Source organism: Coturnix japonica, chromosome 1 (genome assembly GCF_054131305.1).
Source record: "Coturnix japonica strain WE chromosome 1, WE-NBRP24, whole genome shotgun sequence".
Classification (NCBI taxonomy): domain Eukaryota; kingdom Metazoa; phylum Chordata; class Aves; order Galliformes; family Phasianidae; genus Coturnix; species Coturnix japonica.
Window position 1 is genome coordinate 117035965 of NC_140663.1, and position 19042 is coordinate 117055006.

A 19042-nucleotide genomic window follows, 5' to 3' on the forward strand; every position below is an offset into this window, starting at 1 on the left:
CAGCACCACACAGCCTTTCACCCACTATTCCCCCCAGGGTGGGATGAGGGGGAGAACTGGAAACAAAATAGCAGTCATATTTTGGGATTAAAACTATTTACTAAGAAAAGTAAAATGGAAAGAAAACAGTGTTGATAACAACATATACATATATATACGTTTGTAGGTATGTGTCCACAGTGCAACCACTAGCCACTTCCTGACTAGCGCCCCACTAGCAATACAACTGCTTGCTGACTGACAAGCAATGGAACATCTCACCACCAACACCCACCCTGCTCCTGGCCATTGGCCTGCCCCTTAACCAAAACCCCACAGCTTTGTAGCTTTCCACTTAATATCACACAGTATAGAATAACTCAGGACATAACTCTGGCCATCTGCCTGGACTCTGTCCCACCCCCTGCCATCATGACATCATGACATCATGGCGGTGGCTCTTTCCTGTCGAGTGGTTTGGCCCCAGGTATGCTCCCATTACTCATCACCGATGAAAACATCAGTATGCTATTAGCATCTTTTCAGATGAAACCAGGAAACAGAGAAGTATACACGCAGCTCCTGCTTGTCACCTGGCCATCATGCCACTTGCATGAGTCTTGAAGTTAAGAAGCCTGTTTACATATAATGATCCTCTATTTCACAGTACAAATGATGAACTGAGCTATTAAGTAATAAGAAAATCCTGTGAAAGCTCTGAGGACTACAGTGCTGGCAGAACAGGCTCACCAGACAGGTTCTATACAACATGCTATGTCTTGAAAAGAGCACTATCCAAGGCTGTAAGATACAGGGTTCTCGCCATTTAAAGGGACATAAGATTGAATTATCTCTTCTATCCCCCTTTTCCTTTTCCTGTTAAGTCCAATCAGTGGTATTTTAATCAATATCTGACAGAATCTGAGTGTCTTTCTTACTGGAATCTGTAGCACTAATAACAGTGCATTACAATAAGCATTTGTTGAATGTGTAAGCCCAGTACCAGTGCCAGAATGTGCCTCACAGCACATTGTTGTAAGTGCTAATTTTGTCTTTCCATGTAGAAATAAATTCATAAAATGAAAATCTGGTACAGAGTTTATCTTCCTTTTTACCATTTTTGCTTTGTTTTCTTTATTGTTTGTTTGTTTTGTTTTGTGTTCCCACGTATATGTATATTTTATGCTACTGCAGTTTTTCTCATCTAAGAAAAAAAAAAATCTTAAGAGTATATATACTATACTAAGGAACTACAATGTCAGTAGAAAAATGAGACCATATAGCTTAAAATGGTACACATATATGCTATTTTTTTTTCTTCCTCAAGAAGACTGTGGCTGCATACAAACTATTTGAAGGAGCCTAAGATCCTCATTCATTCCTCACTTACATTCTGAAATATTAGGTATTCTGCAGCTTTATCATAGAGTCAGAGGATTACTGAGGTTGGAAAGAACCTCTGATGATCATCTGGCCCAACTTCACTGTTCATGCAGGTCTACAATCTTGCCTAGTACTGAGAACAATTTCTGAAGATCTCCAAGGGGGAAGACACCATAACCTCTCCATCACCCACACAGTAATAATATGTTGTTTTTTGTTAATGTTTAGACAGAACCTCCTGTGTTTCAGTTTGTACCCACTGCCTCTTATCCTGTCACTAAACACTGTGAATATCCTGAATTTCCTGTTTGTACTCTCCTTTCAGGTGTCTGCATATATTGATAAGCATTGACAATCCCCAACTGTTTACCACCACAAGCCTTTTCTCTTGGCAGGACAGTCCTAGCTCCTTCTCTGTTTCTACACAGGAGAGATGTTCCAGTCTCTTAATTACTTTTGTTGCTCAGTGTTACTTCATCTTGGTGAATCTTTGTTGACAATTACTGATAATTTGATCACCCTTCTTGTTTCTATTATTAATATCTTGCATCATGCATTTCTTATTACTTATATATACTTATTAATTATTTATTAGGGCTGAAGTGCAGCTATTTTTCTGTCTCTGACTTTATGTATTTATTTATTTATTTATCTCATTACCAAGGCTACATCATTGTGCTGTTAGAAATAGTAGCTCCTATATATATCATAGGAGGAAGGACCTCCTATGATATATTGTACCTTGCTAAGTAGACAGGGGGGATTGAAGTGCACAAGGAGAAATAGCACCTGTGGAAAATGGAAAGCTTTCTTCAAACAGTCCTCCACCTGATAAAATGAAGATTATCCTCACATTATCTTTGAGTTACTGTGTTTGCTACTAATACTAAGCAGATTTCTTTACCCCTTCTAAATTTGTAAATTATAAGTTTTTACTAAACCGAATGATAATCTCTATAAGATGAAGAAAACAGATTTTTTTCTGATTTCTAACATATAAATATGAATATTTATTAACAAACTGTTGTTAAATTAATCTAAAATTTCCTTGATACCATCAAAAATAAACTTTAAAAAAAAAATCCCCCTTACAGGAAAAACACAATAATTTTTAATTTAACACTTTATATATTTTTATTCAAAGTTATGGTCATCAAGAGATATAATAAAGATGAAGTCAAACGTTATTTTCAGGCATACCCAGTAGTGCTATTTTCAGTCCTTGAGTAGTTTACTGATTTCATAGAGAATCACAGGTGTTCAAAGGGACCTCTGGAGATCATCAAGTACAGTCTCTTTCTAAACCAGGTTCCCTACAGCAGATTACACAGGAAAACATCCAAGTGGGTTTTGAATATCTGAATAATTTAAGCGATTCCACAGTCTCCCTAGGCAGCCTGTTCCAGAGCTCTCTAAGACTGTTATTTCTGTCAATGGTTTATAGGCTGGTTTGGCCCAATTCTGTGACTAGTGGGGTGGAGGGATTTCACAAAATCCACACCTCCAGAAAAGGGAAACAGGGGACCCCAAAATAATTTAAAAAAAACAGCAGCAACGATCTGAGGGAGAAACTCCTCAGATCTTAGTGGAACTGGGCATTTAGCACTTCAATTCCCAGTACACTACAGGATGTGATGATATGGAATACCGATGATCATAAAGCCATGACATTCCTCATGTTTGTTCTTCCTGTTCCATACAAACATAAGAAAGATTTGCAGGTTTTTTTTTTCCCCCAGGCTCTTGTCCTGTCACTGCATAGCTGAAAAGATCCTGGCATTATCCCTTTGATTCCTACTCCTTAGGTAGTTATAAACAATGATGAGATCCATCCTCAGCCTTCTCTTCTCCAGACTGAACAGTCCCAGGCAGGAAGCTAGAGTCCTGAAACTGTTTTCTTTGCTTCGTTTACCAGATCCAATTATCAAGAACTACTCCGTAATTTTTCATTTTCTCTCTCTGTTGATGTTTAATATGATAAGAAAGAAACTTAATTTCAGTGATTAGTGCCAGGTTTTACTTTAAGTACCAATGCCAATACTTATTTTACACTGATCTGATCATTCTTTGTGAATGAATGTAGGTAAGATAAGCTGATATCTTAACTGAATCATAATATTTGTTGAATTTTCATTCCTATTTATTCCTATTCTCTGTGCATATTAAACCTTTAATTTTTAACATAGGATAAGATCTCTTTAGTTTGCTAGTTAGTCTGTTTGCTGCCTATCTTTCATGTGTTTGTGTTATTCAGATATTTACTGTTTATTGTTAATGTTAGAAATATAAACAACATGACTTATACATTTTTTTCCAGAGGTTTATAAAGTATTCCTCGAGCTCAACAGAAACAGCACTCATTGTACTGGGCTTGTCTACTATGCTGAAGGTCTACTAAGGTCTGGGACAAGACTTAATCAGTGTATTCTACTACCCCCTTATGTTTGGATAACAAAAATTAGGCTTATATGAAGAGCAGGTAGATTATCTCAAAAGGACTGTTTAAGTGTTTTGTTTCTTTTTGTTGTTGTTGTTGTTTTGTTTTGTTTTGTTTTGTTTTGTTTTGTTTTGTTTTGTTTTGTTTTGTTTTGTTTTTACCATCTCTTTCTTATTCCAACAGTAAGTACTAGGAATAAGAAACTTACAGAAAAAGAGGATCACCATTATCAATTTAGTAACACATGTTAAAATTTATCCTTGTACAGAAGACATGTTCCAGCAAAAGAGATTTCATGAGTTTAAGTTTGATTAAAGCATAAGCCTGAATCCTTGGCCATTGTGTCTAAGAATACATGAAGAATTCGCCAGAACAGATTTCAGTGCATAAAAAAATGATCATAGTCTTCCAAAATGTGAATAAAATTTTGAAGAAACTAAGTAGTGAAACCAACACAGGTCATCAAAACTTTAATTCTCAGACAACTGACTGCTCCATTCTTTTTTATCACCTTGCTAACACCAGAGATATTTTCCTACCATCATTGTCACTAGACTATCTCTATTCAGGTTACAGTATTTACTGTGACAGCTTCAGGCAGAAGTCTCAGTTCTCTTATACAGTATTTTCTTTGTCTGAACATACCCTGAATGCTTCTAATCTCATCCCTTTCTCATTGGGGTAATACTAAAGAATGGGAATGGTGGAATAAAGACATGCTCTTCTTCCAGTCGTAAAATACTGCACTAAATGAACAAACTTGAACAGCTCCCCTTCTTAATTTGAAATTCAGACATGGTGCTGAATCTCAGATTTACCTGTGGAGCATTGTTTAATTAGTCCAGTACAGAGAAATAGAACAATGGCAACATCAGTGTAAGAATAATCATGTCAGTGTGTGCGAGTAAATTCAAATAATTAAGTACCCTTACCCCTGGAAACCAGAAGTCATTCAGTCTTGCAGTGGTACTGCAATCAGGGGAAAAACATGGATCTGTGAACTGAAATGATCCTTTTTTTTTTTCCTTTTCCTTTTCTTTCCCCTTATTCATTCTCCTTTTTCTTTCCTCTTCCTTTTCCTCTACTTTTTTCCTTTTTCCTTTTCTTTTTCCCTACAAAAGAGTAAATTCATCATATATATTCTCATAAGAATCCTATGCTCACATGCTACCTTGTGTGAATCCATATTCTCCAGTTTGGTGCTTAAAAACTACAGCTTATGAAAAAAATATGTTGGTTTTCTTTTCTGACTTTTTTTTTCTTTTTTTCTTTTTTCTTTTTTTTTTTTTCCCCTTTCTACAGGCTTCTAAGTATGTGTACTGATTTTACCTTTGAAAATTCGTTATGTAATCTTCTCACTTTCTGCAAAGCTGATTTTAAGGACTTGGTGTTAGATTGTATTGTCTTTGTTCTGACTGACTGCTGGGCTAAAAGCCTTCCTAACATGCTGCAAGATTTTCAAGAAAGGATGCTTTATAATGAGGAATCAGATGTCACAGTGTTCTGTGTATTTAAAAGCATTTGAATAAGAGTTTGATTAATGTTCGACTTCACCGTAGGTTTTTGATGGAATGCTGTTGCGTGTGTTTTTTTGAAGATGTGCTGATTACTCTGCATGGCAGTCTTTAATATTTATTATGTTTGTAGCTAGTGTTGGTATGATATATGAAGTAAACTTTTAACATTTTTACAGAATAAATGAATAATATTTGTTTTGTTTTAATATTTTATAGTATAAGCAAGGACTCAAATTCTGAAAATTCATACTTTCCTTAAGCACCTTCCTTAGCTAGTCTTACTCCTAGGATCACTTTATTATCTCCAAAGCAATTAATAGATATGCAAGACTAGAAAAATACAGTCAGATCATGTACTATATTTCAAGTATTTTATAAAAGGAAAAAAAAAAAAAAAAAAGCAAGTATTTTATCTTGTTCTGCATAATTAAATAACTGAATACTAAGGATTATGGTAGCGCAATAATTTTTCACATTCTTATATGCTCTTATTCAGTTTTATGTTAACTTAGATGTGCAAAATAATAACTGGAGAGAAAAAAGAGTTTCACCTTATCACAATACCAGCTGGTGTCTTAAAAGAGTTCACATACATTCAGTAGAAAAGTTCAGTTATTCTTCAACTTCTTAGGTACAGAAACCCTGTCTCTTTACACTCTTTTGAAAACAATACTGAATATACATATAATTAATACTTCTTTTTTCCTATATTTTGTCAGTGAGAAGATCATTCTGATGGTATGGGAATCAAATTAAACTTGATTATAACAAAACTTCATATAAAAATCAAAACTTCCTTCTGCATGGTTGAAAATTATCAGTTAATATTATTTTCAGAACTTGGTGATCTGACAGGAAGAATGAAAGGAAGAAACAACAAAGGAAAAACAGGGAGGGTGCCTTTATTAGTTAAAGTTAATGGAGAGAAGCCATTCCTTTTAGGCATCCAATGCAAATAGTAAGTAATGAAATTTATAAAACAGAATTAAAAGGGCTTGAAAATTGGTGAAAAGCAAAACTCACAAAGACAACAAGTGATCTCAATGATAAACATTTTGAGGAGTGCTCCATGAAAAAGGTGGTATGTAGTCATAGAATTGTAAAATTACTCAGGTTGGAAAAAACCTTAAAGATCATCAAATCCAACCACAACCTAACCATACTACCCTAACTCTAACATCCCTCCACTTAATCATGTTCCTGAACACCACATCCAAACAGTTTTTAAACACATCCAGGCATGGTGACTCAACCACCTCCCTGGGGAGCCTATTCCAGTGCTTTATGTCCTTTTCTGTAAATAAGTTGTTTGTTTGTTTGTTTGTTTTTTCTGATTTCCAACCTAAATTTTCCCTGGTACAACCTGAGGCCATTTCCCCCCATCCTGTCACCTGTCACCAGTGAGAAGGGATCAGCCCCGCTCTCGCAGTAAATATTTTTCAGGTATTGGAAGAGAGCAATAAGGTCTCCCCTCAGCCTCTCCAGACTAAACAGCCCCAGTTCCCTCTGTCTCTCTTCATAGGGCATATTCTCCAAGACCTTCACAAGCCTTGTTGCCCTTCTTTGGACCCGCTCCAGCACTTCCATGTCCTTTCTGTACTGGGGTGCCCAAAACTGAACACAGTACTCGAGGTGAGGCCTCACCAACGTTGAGTTCAGGGGCAGGATGACTTCCCTAGTCCTGCTCACCACACCATTCTTGATACAAGCCAGGATGCCATTGGCCCTCTTGGCCACCTGGGCACACTGCTAGCTCTTATTCAGCCGACTGTCCATCAGCACATCAAGGTCCCTTTCCGTCTGGAAGCTTTCCAGCCACACCTCCCCAAGCCTGTAGGGTTGCCTGGGGTTGTTGTGACCAAAATGCAGGACCCGACACTTGGCTCTATTGAAACTCATGCCGTTAACCTTGGCCCATTAATCAAGTCTACCCAGGTCCCTCTGTAGTGCACTTCTCCCCTCAGGCAGATCAACACTCCCTCCCAACTTAGTGTCATCTGCAAACTTACTGAGGGTGCACTCAATCCCCTCATCCAGATGCTCAATGAAGATGTTAAACAGAAGCGGCCCAAGCACCAAGCTCTGGGGGATGACGCTCTTGACCGGCTGCCAACTGGATTCCACTCCATTGACCACAACTCTCTGAGCCCGGCAATCCAAACAGCTCTTCACCCAGCAGAGCGTGCACCCATCCAAACAACAGGCAGACAGCTGCTCTACCAGAATGTTATGGAGGAGAGTGTCAAAGGCCTTACTGAAATCCAGGTAGACCACATTGACAAAGGAAGTTGGTCGAAAAGATCGAAAAGAATCTGTTTTCTAGACTGGAGGCTTTTCACGTTACTGTTGTGTTTCAAGTCCTACATCCAGGTACTCGTGCTGTTTGAAAGCACCATCTAAGAGGCAGCCTTGATTTCTCCAGCCCTGAGCTTTGTGCCATGAGAGCTCTCCTGCTTCTCCCTGTGATGGGAGACTGAATAGAAGGCCCTGCAGAAGTCTGGGTAGGTGATATCACTTGTGGGGAAAAGCAGGGAATGGAACTGGGGGATGTCCCAGCAGTGGGATCCTACCTCAGCAGAACTCAATGGCAGTTCTGATCCACATATTTTAACCTGAGTGAATCTGACACTAACGACAGAAGTGAGGGGCCTGTGGGAAAAAAAAATGTATGTGCCGCAAGTTGTGGTGCAAGGTGTTCTCAGAACTGCAGCTTACAGAGCCCAGGTGGCTTCCTTTTTGATGGGGAGAGGATTAACTTGGTTATTTTAATGAATCTATTTCCTTTCTGTTCATCTTTCATACTACCTCTCAAAAAATCTGTGGATTCTCAAGTAGTATTTCTTGCTAAAGAGAATACACGTGCAGCCTGTGCTTTTGTCTGCGCAAAGGATCTTCTCATCATCTCTGTCTGTGTTTCTATTAGACCCTGAGGTGGAGCATAGTGGAACAAAGGCTTGGGTGAATCTTCAGTCATGAGCAGGGACACACAGTGCTCATCTTAGGTGTCTGGATAACAACAAGAGCAAAGAGTTAAGTTTCATAAGGTCGCGTGCCCATTTTATTCAATTTTCATTCATGATGTATAGAGGCATTAACCAGACAAAGTGAGCATTTGTCAACTGGACTTTCTAGAAATGACCTAGGCAGTGAAATCGGTTTGAAGTATCCCAAAGAGCCCTGCAAAAGAACACTGAGAGTTAATCTGGCACCCTCCTTTGGAAACCTGCGGTGTCTGTCAGCTCTTCAGCTGTGCCCAAACACCTTCCATTGTGCTGCCACACCAGGATAGAATTCCAAGCCCACAGTGAGTTCTGGAATGTTGTGGTGCAGTGTTGGAATCACATGTGACCACGTGGTCTTGCCTCCCCCCCTTGTGAGGGGTCATGGTGGACCAGGCTGGTGGCCCTTCATGATGTCATAAGCAGCTGGATTGAGGGGAGGAGCGGTGCGTTCTGTGTTCCTTTGTGGGTGAGCAGGAGTTCGGAGTGGTTGGTTGGCTTGTTGTTCTTGTGCGTTTAGTGCCTTTTTCTTCACACCATCTTGCGCAGCAGCTTGTAGGTAAGCTGAACCAGCATGGGATGGACAGGTGGGCAGTGAGGTGTTGAGAACTGCTGACTGTCGGAGCTCACAGCACCGTATTGCTTACTCTTGACCGTCAGATGTAATTCTCCCCTGGTACACATGTTCCAAAGGGGGTGTCCGTAAAGGTGGCACCCGTCCCATGCTTTTTCCGTTGTCTTCTTTACTCAATTGTGGAAGCATCATAAAGTTGCTGGATGGGCAGGCATCATGTTGCCTGAGACTCATCATGTCTTGCAGCAAGTGGATGGGACAGTTGTGCTGTGCGTTATTCCATGGCTGTCTTAGCCCTGCTCACTGACTTGCTCTTTCTCTCTCCTCTGCCCACCCTCCACCCACTGCCTCGGTGCAGCTTTTGCTCTCAGAACATCTGAGCAAAGTGACAAGGAACTGCAGCAGATAGCTTGAGGTGATCTCGTTGCCAGGTACGTGCCATGTTTTGTCCCCCCACATCGCTTTGCATGCTGTGGGTTTCTTCACTGCCCTCCAGCTCAGCCCTCAGAAGGGTGCTGTCTAATGCCCTGCTATCGCACTGTCAGAGCGCTCTGGGCGAATGCATTTGCTGCACTGTGCCAGAGTCCCCATCTGCTGGCTGAGGGATAGCAACTTGTTACAACGCTGCCTAATAGGCTGTCACGTTGGAATAGACTGAAGCAAGGGGTAGTTTCTCAAACACCTGCCTATGTCGCAGGGTATGCAAGGGTAGTTCTGAAGAAGTCTCTCCATACTGTGCTGTGTGAATAGAGAAAACAGAAGTGTGATTTTGTTCTGTTCCAGCTGGTCACACCTGCTGTGATGGGCGTCGCATGCAGCAAGATCAGCCATGGGCCTGACATGGCGGGGACGGAGGTATAGTATGAAGCTCTGGCTTGTCTTTGTTCCCTGTGTTGATCCAGCAGAGGGAGCAACAGATGTACTCTCCTGCAGGAAAGAGTGGGCCAAATTGGGCCAGGCCACCTGTCTGCGCCAGTGCCATTGCTGATTAGTCTGTGTAAATAGAGATGCATCTTTGCATGGCCTGGCGATCCTGCTGCACACCAGGATAGGAAATGACTGTCATGAGACGTGCAGCTCCTTCTGAAGTGCTCCTGATAAGGACGGAGAACATTTCCTGCAGCTTTCTCTGCAGATGTGCTCCTCACCTTGAAACCCTCCTTGTTTGTCCTCAGCTCTTGACCATGGCTTGTGCTCTGTTTTGCAGGCTGATAACATGTGGAAACCGCAGCTGGTGCGTGCAGAATCATCTCTCAACGTTCCAGCGATTGCGGCGGCCCATGTTATCAAAAGCTACGTCGCCCAGGCACCGGATGAAGTCTCCCTGGAGGTAAGTAGATACAGGCGTTCCTTGTTGTCATGCACGGGAGAGTACAGGGTGTGAATGCCTCAGGAATAGTCTCAGACACCTTCAGAATGTCTCGTGAGGTGAAGCTTTGAGGGTTTAGTTCCAGCTTAGACTTGTGCTGGGTTGGGAGGAGTTCAGCCATCTCTCCAATATGGTTTGATTGGGCATTTGAACCTTCTGATCAAGCAGATCCTGCCCAGTATGGGAGCCTGGTCTCTGAGCAAGAGCAGACTGGGTGTGAAGCGTGCAGATGTGTTCAGAAAGCCCTGCTAATAGATGCCCGTGGTTAAACTAGAGCTCTTCCATAGCCTTTGGCAGAGAGCCTGCTGCTTTTCAGACCCGTTTCTTACTGCACAGCTGTATTGTGTATGTTGTGTAACTCTTGTACCTCCAAGTTCAGTTTAAGAAGGGAAAATGCCTTGGGGGCTGCATTGGTGCAATTGCTGTCATGCTTTAGGATATTCTGCAGCACAGAAGAAGGCAGTTATTTGAGCTGTGTTTTCCTCACAGCTGTGCTGAATCTGGGGTTGACGTTTCAATCTCTTGCAGGTGGGAGACGTGGTGTGCATTACTGATATGCCACCAAAGGAGCTGAGCCCCTGGTGGAGAGGCAAGCGTGGCTTTCAGGTATGCACATGCTTCCAACTAGAGAGCGCAACTTCAGTAGAGTCAGGAATCTCAGACTGAAGCTGCTCTGCCTGCACAGGAGGGCTTCTGGACGCAAACGGTTGCCCTGTGTTGGTGTCAGAAAACCTTCCCTTTGACTCTGGGCTCTGGCTAATGCCCATCTGTCTTTTTGTTCTTGTTACAGACTGGATCTTTCCCTAGTGAGTGCGTGGAACTCATTAGCGGAAAAGTTCCTGAGTCCCTGGTCGATTCATTGCGAAAGCCAGGTACGCATGTTGCATTTGATAATGCGGGTTAGTAAAATGGGGTCAGAGCATGGCTTTCAGGGGTTTTGTTAATGCATGAGTTGAGCAAGATTAGCAAGAGGACTGCATTAAGCTCCATCAGAACACGCAGAGATCTGGCCCAATCCCACTGTGTTTATTATTGGGCTTGGGGAAGTCACTGAATCCTCCTCAAATGGCTTGGGACTGGAAGGGGCCTAAAGGATCCTCCGGCTCCAAGGCCTCTGCCTCAGTCTGGGTCGCCAGCCTGCGCATTTAGTAGGAGACGAGAGCAGGCTGTCCAGGACCCCTTCTGACCTGGCCTAGGGCAGTTGCAGGGATGGGGAAAATCCGTTCTTGCGTGTCCTTGTTTGGAATGTTCTTCCCATTGTTCCATGCTCTGTCGAATGCATTAAGCTCGGCCTTGTCCAACCGATCCAAGCCTGAAATGAACTGGTTTCTTTGTTTTGTTGTGCAGTGCCAAAGAAACGGGGCAAGCTCCTCCCCTTCATTCGCTCCTTGGTGAAGGCCCGCCCCCAGAGAGCGAAGCAGCCGGAGCCAGAGAAGGAAGGGGTGTTTGGGTGTGACCTGGGGGAGCACCTACTCCGCTCTGGCTGTGATGGTAAGGAACAGCCTATTCCTGAGATCTTCCTCCACTGGGCATCTAAAGATGAAAGGGAGATCATATCCAGCAATTGTTTCAGCCTGAAAACGTAGGAATCCCTCTGGCCACAGAGAGCATCCTGCATCCTTTTCCTAGCTCTTCTGGTCGTGAGATTGGATTCCTCCATTCCTGAGGGAGCTGTGATGGGACTTGCAGTGTCTGTGGCTTTGCCAGAATTACTTTCTCCAGGCTGTTGATAGGTCGTGGCATTTCTGGAAAGCCAAGAACACATCTCTGTGCAGTTTCCTCACAGCTGTCTCTGCCAGCTTTCTCCTCCAAGGAGGAAGCAAGCGGTAGCCCGGTTGGGCTTAGTGGATGGGATGTGAGAAGAGCACGGCCTGAACCAGGACTTGAGTAAGAAGCTCAGCTAACCGCTGGCTCTTCTTCTGTAGTCCCCCAGGTCCTCCAGAGCTGCTCTGAATTCATCGAGCAGCATGGCGTGGTGCGGGGGATATACCGCTTGTCCGGTGTCACGTCCAAGATCCAGCGACTACGGTAAGAGTGCTGCGACTGACACAGCTGTCAGTAGGGGCACGTGCCATGCTGTGGGCGTTCACAGGAACCCCTTCCTTTTCTTGACTGTATTTTGTGTGGCTTTGGACTTGTTTTCGTCTTTCTCAAAGCCCTCTGCCCAATTCTGTGTCCTTCTCTGCAGCCATGAATTTGATTCAGAGCAGCTTCCCAAGCTTAGCGTCCGTGACCTTCACAGCGTGAGCTCCCTAAGTAAGATGTACTTCAGGGAGCTCCCGAACCCTCTCCTGACTGACCAGCTGTATGCCAAGTTCTTGGTAAGCACAGGGCAATGTCTTGGAAAATATATGTACCTCTTCCCTGGGCATCCTGGCTGATGGTTGCAGCAGTGCCCCAGCTCTGAGGTCTTATTTCTGTTAGCCCCATGAGGCATGTCTTTGCCACATCCTACCTCTCAGTGATGCCGCTTCTGGTGGTGCCAGGAGGTGCTTATTTAAGTTATTCACCATGCTTGCGAGAATTCCCCTTCCTTTGCTGTTCCCAACTATTGGTAGAATGGGGTTAATAGCAAAGTGGACTTGGAGACGAATGCCTGCTGCGAGGAGCTGCACTGCGAAATCAGGCAGTAAAGCCCCCCAGAGCTTGCACTGCTTGGCCTTGATGACACAGGCTGTGTGCTGTGGTGTTCCCCTGATGCCTCTTGGAAGGCACCAAGTCTGCATCAGTGCTGACCACCAGCACGCTGTCCCCACGTTTCCCAAACCTGTGGCAGCTATCTAGGCTGACTGGTGTCTGACTCCCTTCCTGCCTTTTTCCAGGACGCTGCCGGTGCTGCTACAGAGGAGGAGCGGTTGCTGAGAATGAAGGACGCCATCCAGCAGATGCCCGCTCCTCACTACAGGTCAGTGCTGCACTCAGTCTGCTGAGCTCAGCCCTGCTGCCCTTCAGAGGGTGATGATGCGATTCCAGGTGTTGCCTCACACCTGCAACATCATGCGTCTGCACGCTGAAGCGGCTGAAGGCTGCATCAGGTCAATTGATTGGGTCAGTTCCTTGGCACAGGGGCACAGTTGGTGCAGCCAATGGCTGCGGCTGTGATTTGCAGGGCTTGGTGCTGCAGCGTGGTGGCACTGGGAACGTTTAATCTACTTCATATTCAGGGACGGTAGCAATGACATCAACTAGCATGAAGTGATGTTTGTTTTGTGCACTGCAGCACGGCTTGCTTTTTGGTGCTGAACATCTGCCCCTCTTGTTTTCCAGGACGCTGGAGTACCTGATGCGTCATTTGGCGTCTCTCGCTGGGAACTGCTCGGTCACTAACATGGACGCTCAGAATTTGGCAATAGTGTGGGCTCCAAACCTCTTAAGGTAAACTTCTTTTTCTGTTTAAGCACAACGCTTAGTTCTGCTCTCCAGAAAGAAAGCAATCCTCCCTTCTTCTTCATCTGATGTGCTCTTCTCCTGTAAAAGCTGTCAGAAGTGGCTGGCAGCAGAGGAGGAGCCTGGACTGCTCTCCCGCAAAAGGGGCACAATTTCTAGATGACAGTTTCTGCTCTCTTGTTTAGCTGGGAATGCTGTGTCCTTGATCATCCAGGAGAATTTTGTCAGTGGCATTGCTGATTGCCCACTGCGGAAGTCTCCAGAGCCCAGTTTGACTGCTTTGGGCTGCAAAAATTCAGACCTGAGGAAAGAGTCTTGGAGGAATGACTTGTAAAATCTGCCTTTTCTTCAGATCCCAGCAGAGCCAGTCTGCCTGCACCAGCGGAGGAGCTGCCTGCTTGGAAGTGCAGACGCAGACAGCGGTGGTGGAATTCCTCATTAGCCATGCAGACAGCCTCTTCAGCTCCAAATCCACATCAGCCATGGGAGAGGGAGCAGGTGAGTGTCTTCCTCCATTAGCTTGATCTTGATCCAATCCAACCCTTCTCCAAGATCTTTCAAATACGCTTTGACTCTCAATGGGACAAAAGGCTTCTGGGCTTAGATGAGAATATGGCACCCTGTTGCTGGATCCTGAGAATGTCCGAGGCTAGACTTTACATGCAGAAAACCATCCCTGCCTTTATGATGCTTTTTATGGGGGTGAAGCATTATTGAAGTGTGGCAGCAAAGCTTTCTGAGTTCCCAGACCCATTTTCTAGTTTTTTGTTTGTTTGTTTGTTTGTTTGTTTGTTTTTGTTTTTTTTTTTTTTATACAGTGAGCAGCTCTTAATTATGGCTGTGCTGCTGCTTTCTGATCCTCCTCCCTCTTACCTGTGTTTTTCCCTTGCAGGGCACAGTTCTCTACCTGGGCCCAAGTCTGTGTGGGATTCTTCTCCTGCCAGGAAGCTGCTCACCCTGCAGGAGGCACAGGTTCTGCGAAGTGGCCAGAGCAGCTCTCCTGCTGTGACACAAAGCAGTGAGATCGAAGTGGAGGAAAGCCCTGCAGTTTTACCAGGGAGATTCCACACAATCATTGATTTTCCATCTGAAAGGTAAAGAGGACTTCCCTTTCCAGCCCCTATCATCATTGGTTAGATGGGCTTTATTGGTTTCTTTTTATCCATTATATCTCCAAAGATTCAACTAACACACAGTTGCCCGACGGGCTCAGTAGAGCCACACAAGTGTGCCTTTCCTTCCTGGCTGGGCAGGCAGTCATGAGATGCAGAAATCCATGCTGACATCTATCCTGGCCTGTGCTGGCTGTACCTGGAAACATTGGGGTTTTCCAGATTTCAGGGCCACATTTCTGAAACCAGTTCTGGTTCTCCTCTAAGCAGAGCTGTTGGTCAGAATTGCTGGCACTAGAAATTAAAGATGGCAGTGAGCTGCGGCCGAGGAGGTGTTAGCGTAAGAGTCAGAGATGCTTTCAAGCCTCCCTTATAGCTGCACAGTTCCTCAGAAAGCAGTTACACCTGCCAGCTCCAGTGCTGTCTGGCTTCAGTGCCTTTGCTCACATGCTCTGCATCTTGCTTGACATTGTTTCAAGGAAGCTAGCCAGCAGGACTTCAGAGCTGAGGTGCAGGAATGGAAGCATCCTCTTCTGTTTGAAACAGAGCGCGTTTCTAAGCCGTGTTTCAGCAGAAACCAGGCAGTGCCAGGAACGGGCAACTATTGGCAAGGGCTTGGTGCAACTCTTCCGCCACCCTGCACCACGACTGACTGCATGCTCTTTTTTCTCTCCAGACCAAGTTCTCCCAGAAAGAGGAAGGAATCACCAGCTGGCAGTTGGTGTTCCTGCCTCTGCCTGCGCAGACCATCCCCTGTGGCCAAATGCCAACTGCAGCGCAGTGCCAGGGAGCCTTCTGAAACAGAACTCGTGGTCCTGGCAGGTAAGGGTGCAAATCCAGCTTTCAAAACATTGCTTGTCAGCAACACAGGTAGAATGCATGCTTTCAGTGGGCTTGTGTCTCATTCTGGCATTCAGGCCCATGACTGACATCTTCAGCTGACCCCTGTTTTCCCAAAGGAACATCTCAAGCTGTTTGAAGCATACTTGACAGGCAGCACCAAGCCTTTGCCCCTAAGGGCAGAGAAAGTTGGATGCTGACCCCTGTGTATCCACTCCTTCCTAGGTGAATCGAGTCCTTGTGAATCCAGAATAGCCAGGTCAAGTGCTGATGGCTCAGAGAATGCTTCCATAAACAGAAAGCTCATGGGAAGCACAAGTCGCTGCAATTCAAATGACAGCCTTCCGTGTGACAGCAGCGACGGAGAGAAGGAGGTCATCATTGTTCAGGCACTCATTTCTCCCAGCTCTGCTGAAGGGGCTGACCTGAGCCTTCCAGAAACCACAGCCACCAGCTTGGACTGTGGCCTGGTGCCTTTGCAGTGCAGCCCAGCCCAAACACAACTCGAGTGCCCCGACAGCGGCACCTCCAATCAGGATGAAGTCACTGTCACTGAGGAGAAGCCGAGCCTCTTGGAGCGGGATTTGGAATCAGGTCTCCAGCCCCAGGCTCCCGGCAGCAGCACGAACTCCGAGACACTCTCTCCTCAACAACAGAGGATGAGTCCCATCATTCCCTTGGACCTCTCACATTCTTCTTTCTCTGAGTGACTAAAGGCACGCTCATGCTCAATAAACGGGATGGGGTGTTGAACGAAAAAATGCTTAGAAGAGAAAATTTCCAGCATTCACTTGCAAAGAACAGCAGCAGAATTATCGTCATCCTGCTGCCAGTCTTCAGTGTTGCTGTTTTAAGGTTGAAAGAGCAGTGTTTCTTTCAAGAAAAATTGTTGGGCTTATTTGTATTTGTAAGCAAGCTCTTCAGAATGTGGGTGTCACCATTTGCTTTCCAGTGCGAATAACATGCCAAAAGTAACACTACGAGTTCCCACATTTTGGAAGGGCATGTATGGTCTTACCAGATTTTCCAAGTGAAATAACATATGACCGAACACTGCTCTTACTTCAGAATATATCCTGAGTTCATCCCAACTAATACAGACAGAATCATCTTATGCTCTGTTATTAGAGCATGAGAGATGGTTTGCACTGTTGACTAAACATACTTTTAACATCATAGAATTATAGTATATCCCAGTTTGGAAGGAACCCAAGAAGATCATCAATTACAACTCCTGGATCCACACAGGACTACCCAAAAATCAGACCCTATGTCTGAGATCATGTCCAAAATACTTCTTGAAATCTGGCAAGCTCAGTGATGTGACTACTTAATCTGGGGAGGCTGTTCCAGGGCTTGGTCACCCTAAATCTTACTTCCATTGATTCCTGAGAATTTCTTGGATGATCACGTTCCTAGGTCATATGTATCCAAGTTAGATTGTATGAACCAAGCAGATAAATGTGATCTCATCCTCAACAATTTTGCATAAACCTAAAAGCACTGAGTTTTGTAAATGGGAAAGAAACACAAAGAATACACAGTTCTTATTCAAACTATAAAATGTCTAGATGTTTCGTGGGAAAAATAAATTTATATTGAATATACTTATATGTACATTTTATTGTACAGGATATATAAAAGAACATTAAAAACAATGAGAAAACGTGCTATTGTTTTATTCATCTTAACAATGACGATGAAGAAAATTAAGTACAGAAGGATTTGGCCCAATATTCACTGACTTGCGTTGTCCCAGATTAGACTTCTCTAAGTGTAAACTCAGACACCAAAACTACTGTCTTGATTTTCAGATGTCCTTTGCCCAAACCAGTGGGATTGCTCAGGTGTGTGTAGGTCAGTGGGTATGTGTGCAAGGACGAGCATGCACATATATGTGTGTGCACAGGGGTGTGCAGAGTGTTGGAGCTGTGCAAGAACACTGTGGTACCGGTGTGTGCGTGCACTTTGGGAGTGGAAGGAAGGGGTTACACATGTGTCTTTGTGTGTGCGCACAGGGCTGCACTAAGGGATGTGAATGCGTGAGTGTGTGTGAACGCATGCATAGTGCTTGGACACAGTGGCAAAAATGTGTGCTTGCACATGGGTGTGCTGAAGAGTTGGGTTGCACACAGGTGCACACAAAGGGATGTTTTCTGGTAGTTGTTGGCACATACGTGTTCCCAGGGATGGTTTGCACACGTCTGTGAATGCAAATGAGGACACACGATGCGGCGCGTGCACGTGGGTGTGCAAAATGGGCAGAGTGGCGCACGTGTGTGCGTTGCATGTGGATAGGCGAAAGGCTGGGGTGCAGGTTGACCTCTGCTGAAGTGAGTGTGTCCAGGTGTGGAGCCCTCAGTACAAGAAAGACAGAGAGATTTTGGAAAGGGTCCAGAGGAGGGCCACAAAGATATCAGAAGGCTGGAGCACCTCCCCTATGAGGACAGGCTGAGGGAGTTGGGCTTTTTCAGCCTGGAGAAGAGAAGGCTGCAGGGTGACCTCATTGCAGCCTTTCAGTACCTGAAAAGAATATACACCCAGGAAGGGAGTAAACTCTTCGAAAGGGCTGACAATAGAAGGACTAGGGGAAATGGATACAAGTTGAAGGAGGGAAGATTTCAATAGGATGTTAGGGGGAAGTTCTTTACTAGGAGAGTGGTTAGGCCCTGGAACAGGCTGCCCAGGGAGGTTGTGGATGCTCCGTCCTTGGAGGTGTTCAAGGCCATGTTGGACAGGGCCCTGGTCAACCTGATCTAGTAAATGTGTATGTTTGGTGGCCCTGCTAGGCAGTGGGTTTGGAACTACATGATCCTTGAGGTCCCTTCCAACCCAGGTCATTCTGTGATTGGCCCTATTGAAACTCATACAGTTAACCTTGACCCATTGATCCAGTCTATCCAGCTCTTTCTGTAGTGCCTTTCTCCCCACTGGCTGATCAACACACCATACCAGCTCATGAGCAGTGCATATCTAACACATTTTTATTGGTCTGTTTTTTTAAAAAGCTATCTTCTCAAAACTTCGCTCCATGGTCTTGTATACAAGCATGTGAAGAACTGTAATGTACAAACTCATCATGAGTTTCTGTTCAGTTTCATTTTGAAGACTGTTTTACTTGTGCTGTTCTGTGTATTGATGGTTACTTCCTTATATATATCAAAAAAGACTACAAACTTTGAAAATATATGTAGTTTTACAGGAAACTATAGGTAGTTATACACTGCAGTATACTTTTATAAAGGAGAATTTATAAGAAACAACTAATAAATTTGTGCCAAAAAACAAGGGATGCTAATCATCATCATTATTCTGAATCATACATAGCTGAGGATGACATTGTCAGTACACAGCAATGTAACAAGAAAAACTGGTTAGGTACATAATCTTATGAGAGAGTTAGATGCATAAAATTGGTTAGTTTAAAACAGCTTCTCTCTGATGT

The 19042-nt window shown here is 44.2% G+C and overlaps 1 protein-coding gene and 1 long non-coding RNA gene across 2 annotated transcripts; both read left to right on the forward strand.

The window, feature by feature from the left end:
• The first annotated feature begins 11614 nt into the window (after positions 1 to 11614).
• Positions 11615 to 12571, forward strand: LOC107306034 (uncharacterized). The gene is made up of 3 exons (XR_014942330.1): positions 11615 to 11749; positions 12184 to 12286; positions 12447 to 12571. It is a non-coding gene; the product is annotated as an uncharacterized LOC107306034 (long non-coding RNA).
• A 979-nt stretch (positions 12572 to 13550) lies between these two features.
• Positions 13551 to 17219, forward strand: LOC116652898 (rho GTPase-activating protein 32-like). Its single transcript, XM_085536804.1, has 5 exons — positions 13551 to 13633; positions 13998 to 14143; positions 14538 to 14739; positions 15434 to 15579; positions 15823 to 17219. Exons 1-5 carry the CDS (start codon positions 13587 to 13589, stop codon positions 16305 to 16307), a joined length of 1026 nt encoding a protein of 341 aa, XP_085392930.1. The 5' UTR covers positions 13551 to 13586; the 3' UTR covers positions 16308 to 17219.
• Positions 17220 to 19042: the final 1823 nt, after the last annotated feature.

Bases quoted from the DNA above. Each gene is read 5' to 3' on its own strand.
- LOC116652898 (XM_085536804.1), top strand. From the start codon at position 13,587: ATGGACGCTCAGAATTTGGCAATAGTGTGGGCTCCAAACCTCTTAAG. The intron at 14,144-14,537 runs GTGAGTGTCTTC...TTTCCCTTGCAG, and splicing joins AGCCATGGGAGAGGGAGCAG to GGCACAGTTCTCTACCTGGG. The intron at 15,580-15,822 runs GTAAGGGTGCAA...ACTCCTTCCTAG, and splicing joins AGAACTCGTGGTCCTGGCAG to GTGAATCGAGTCCTTGTGAA.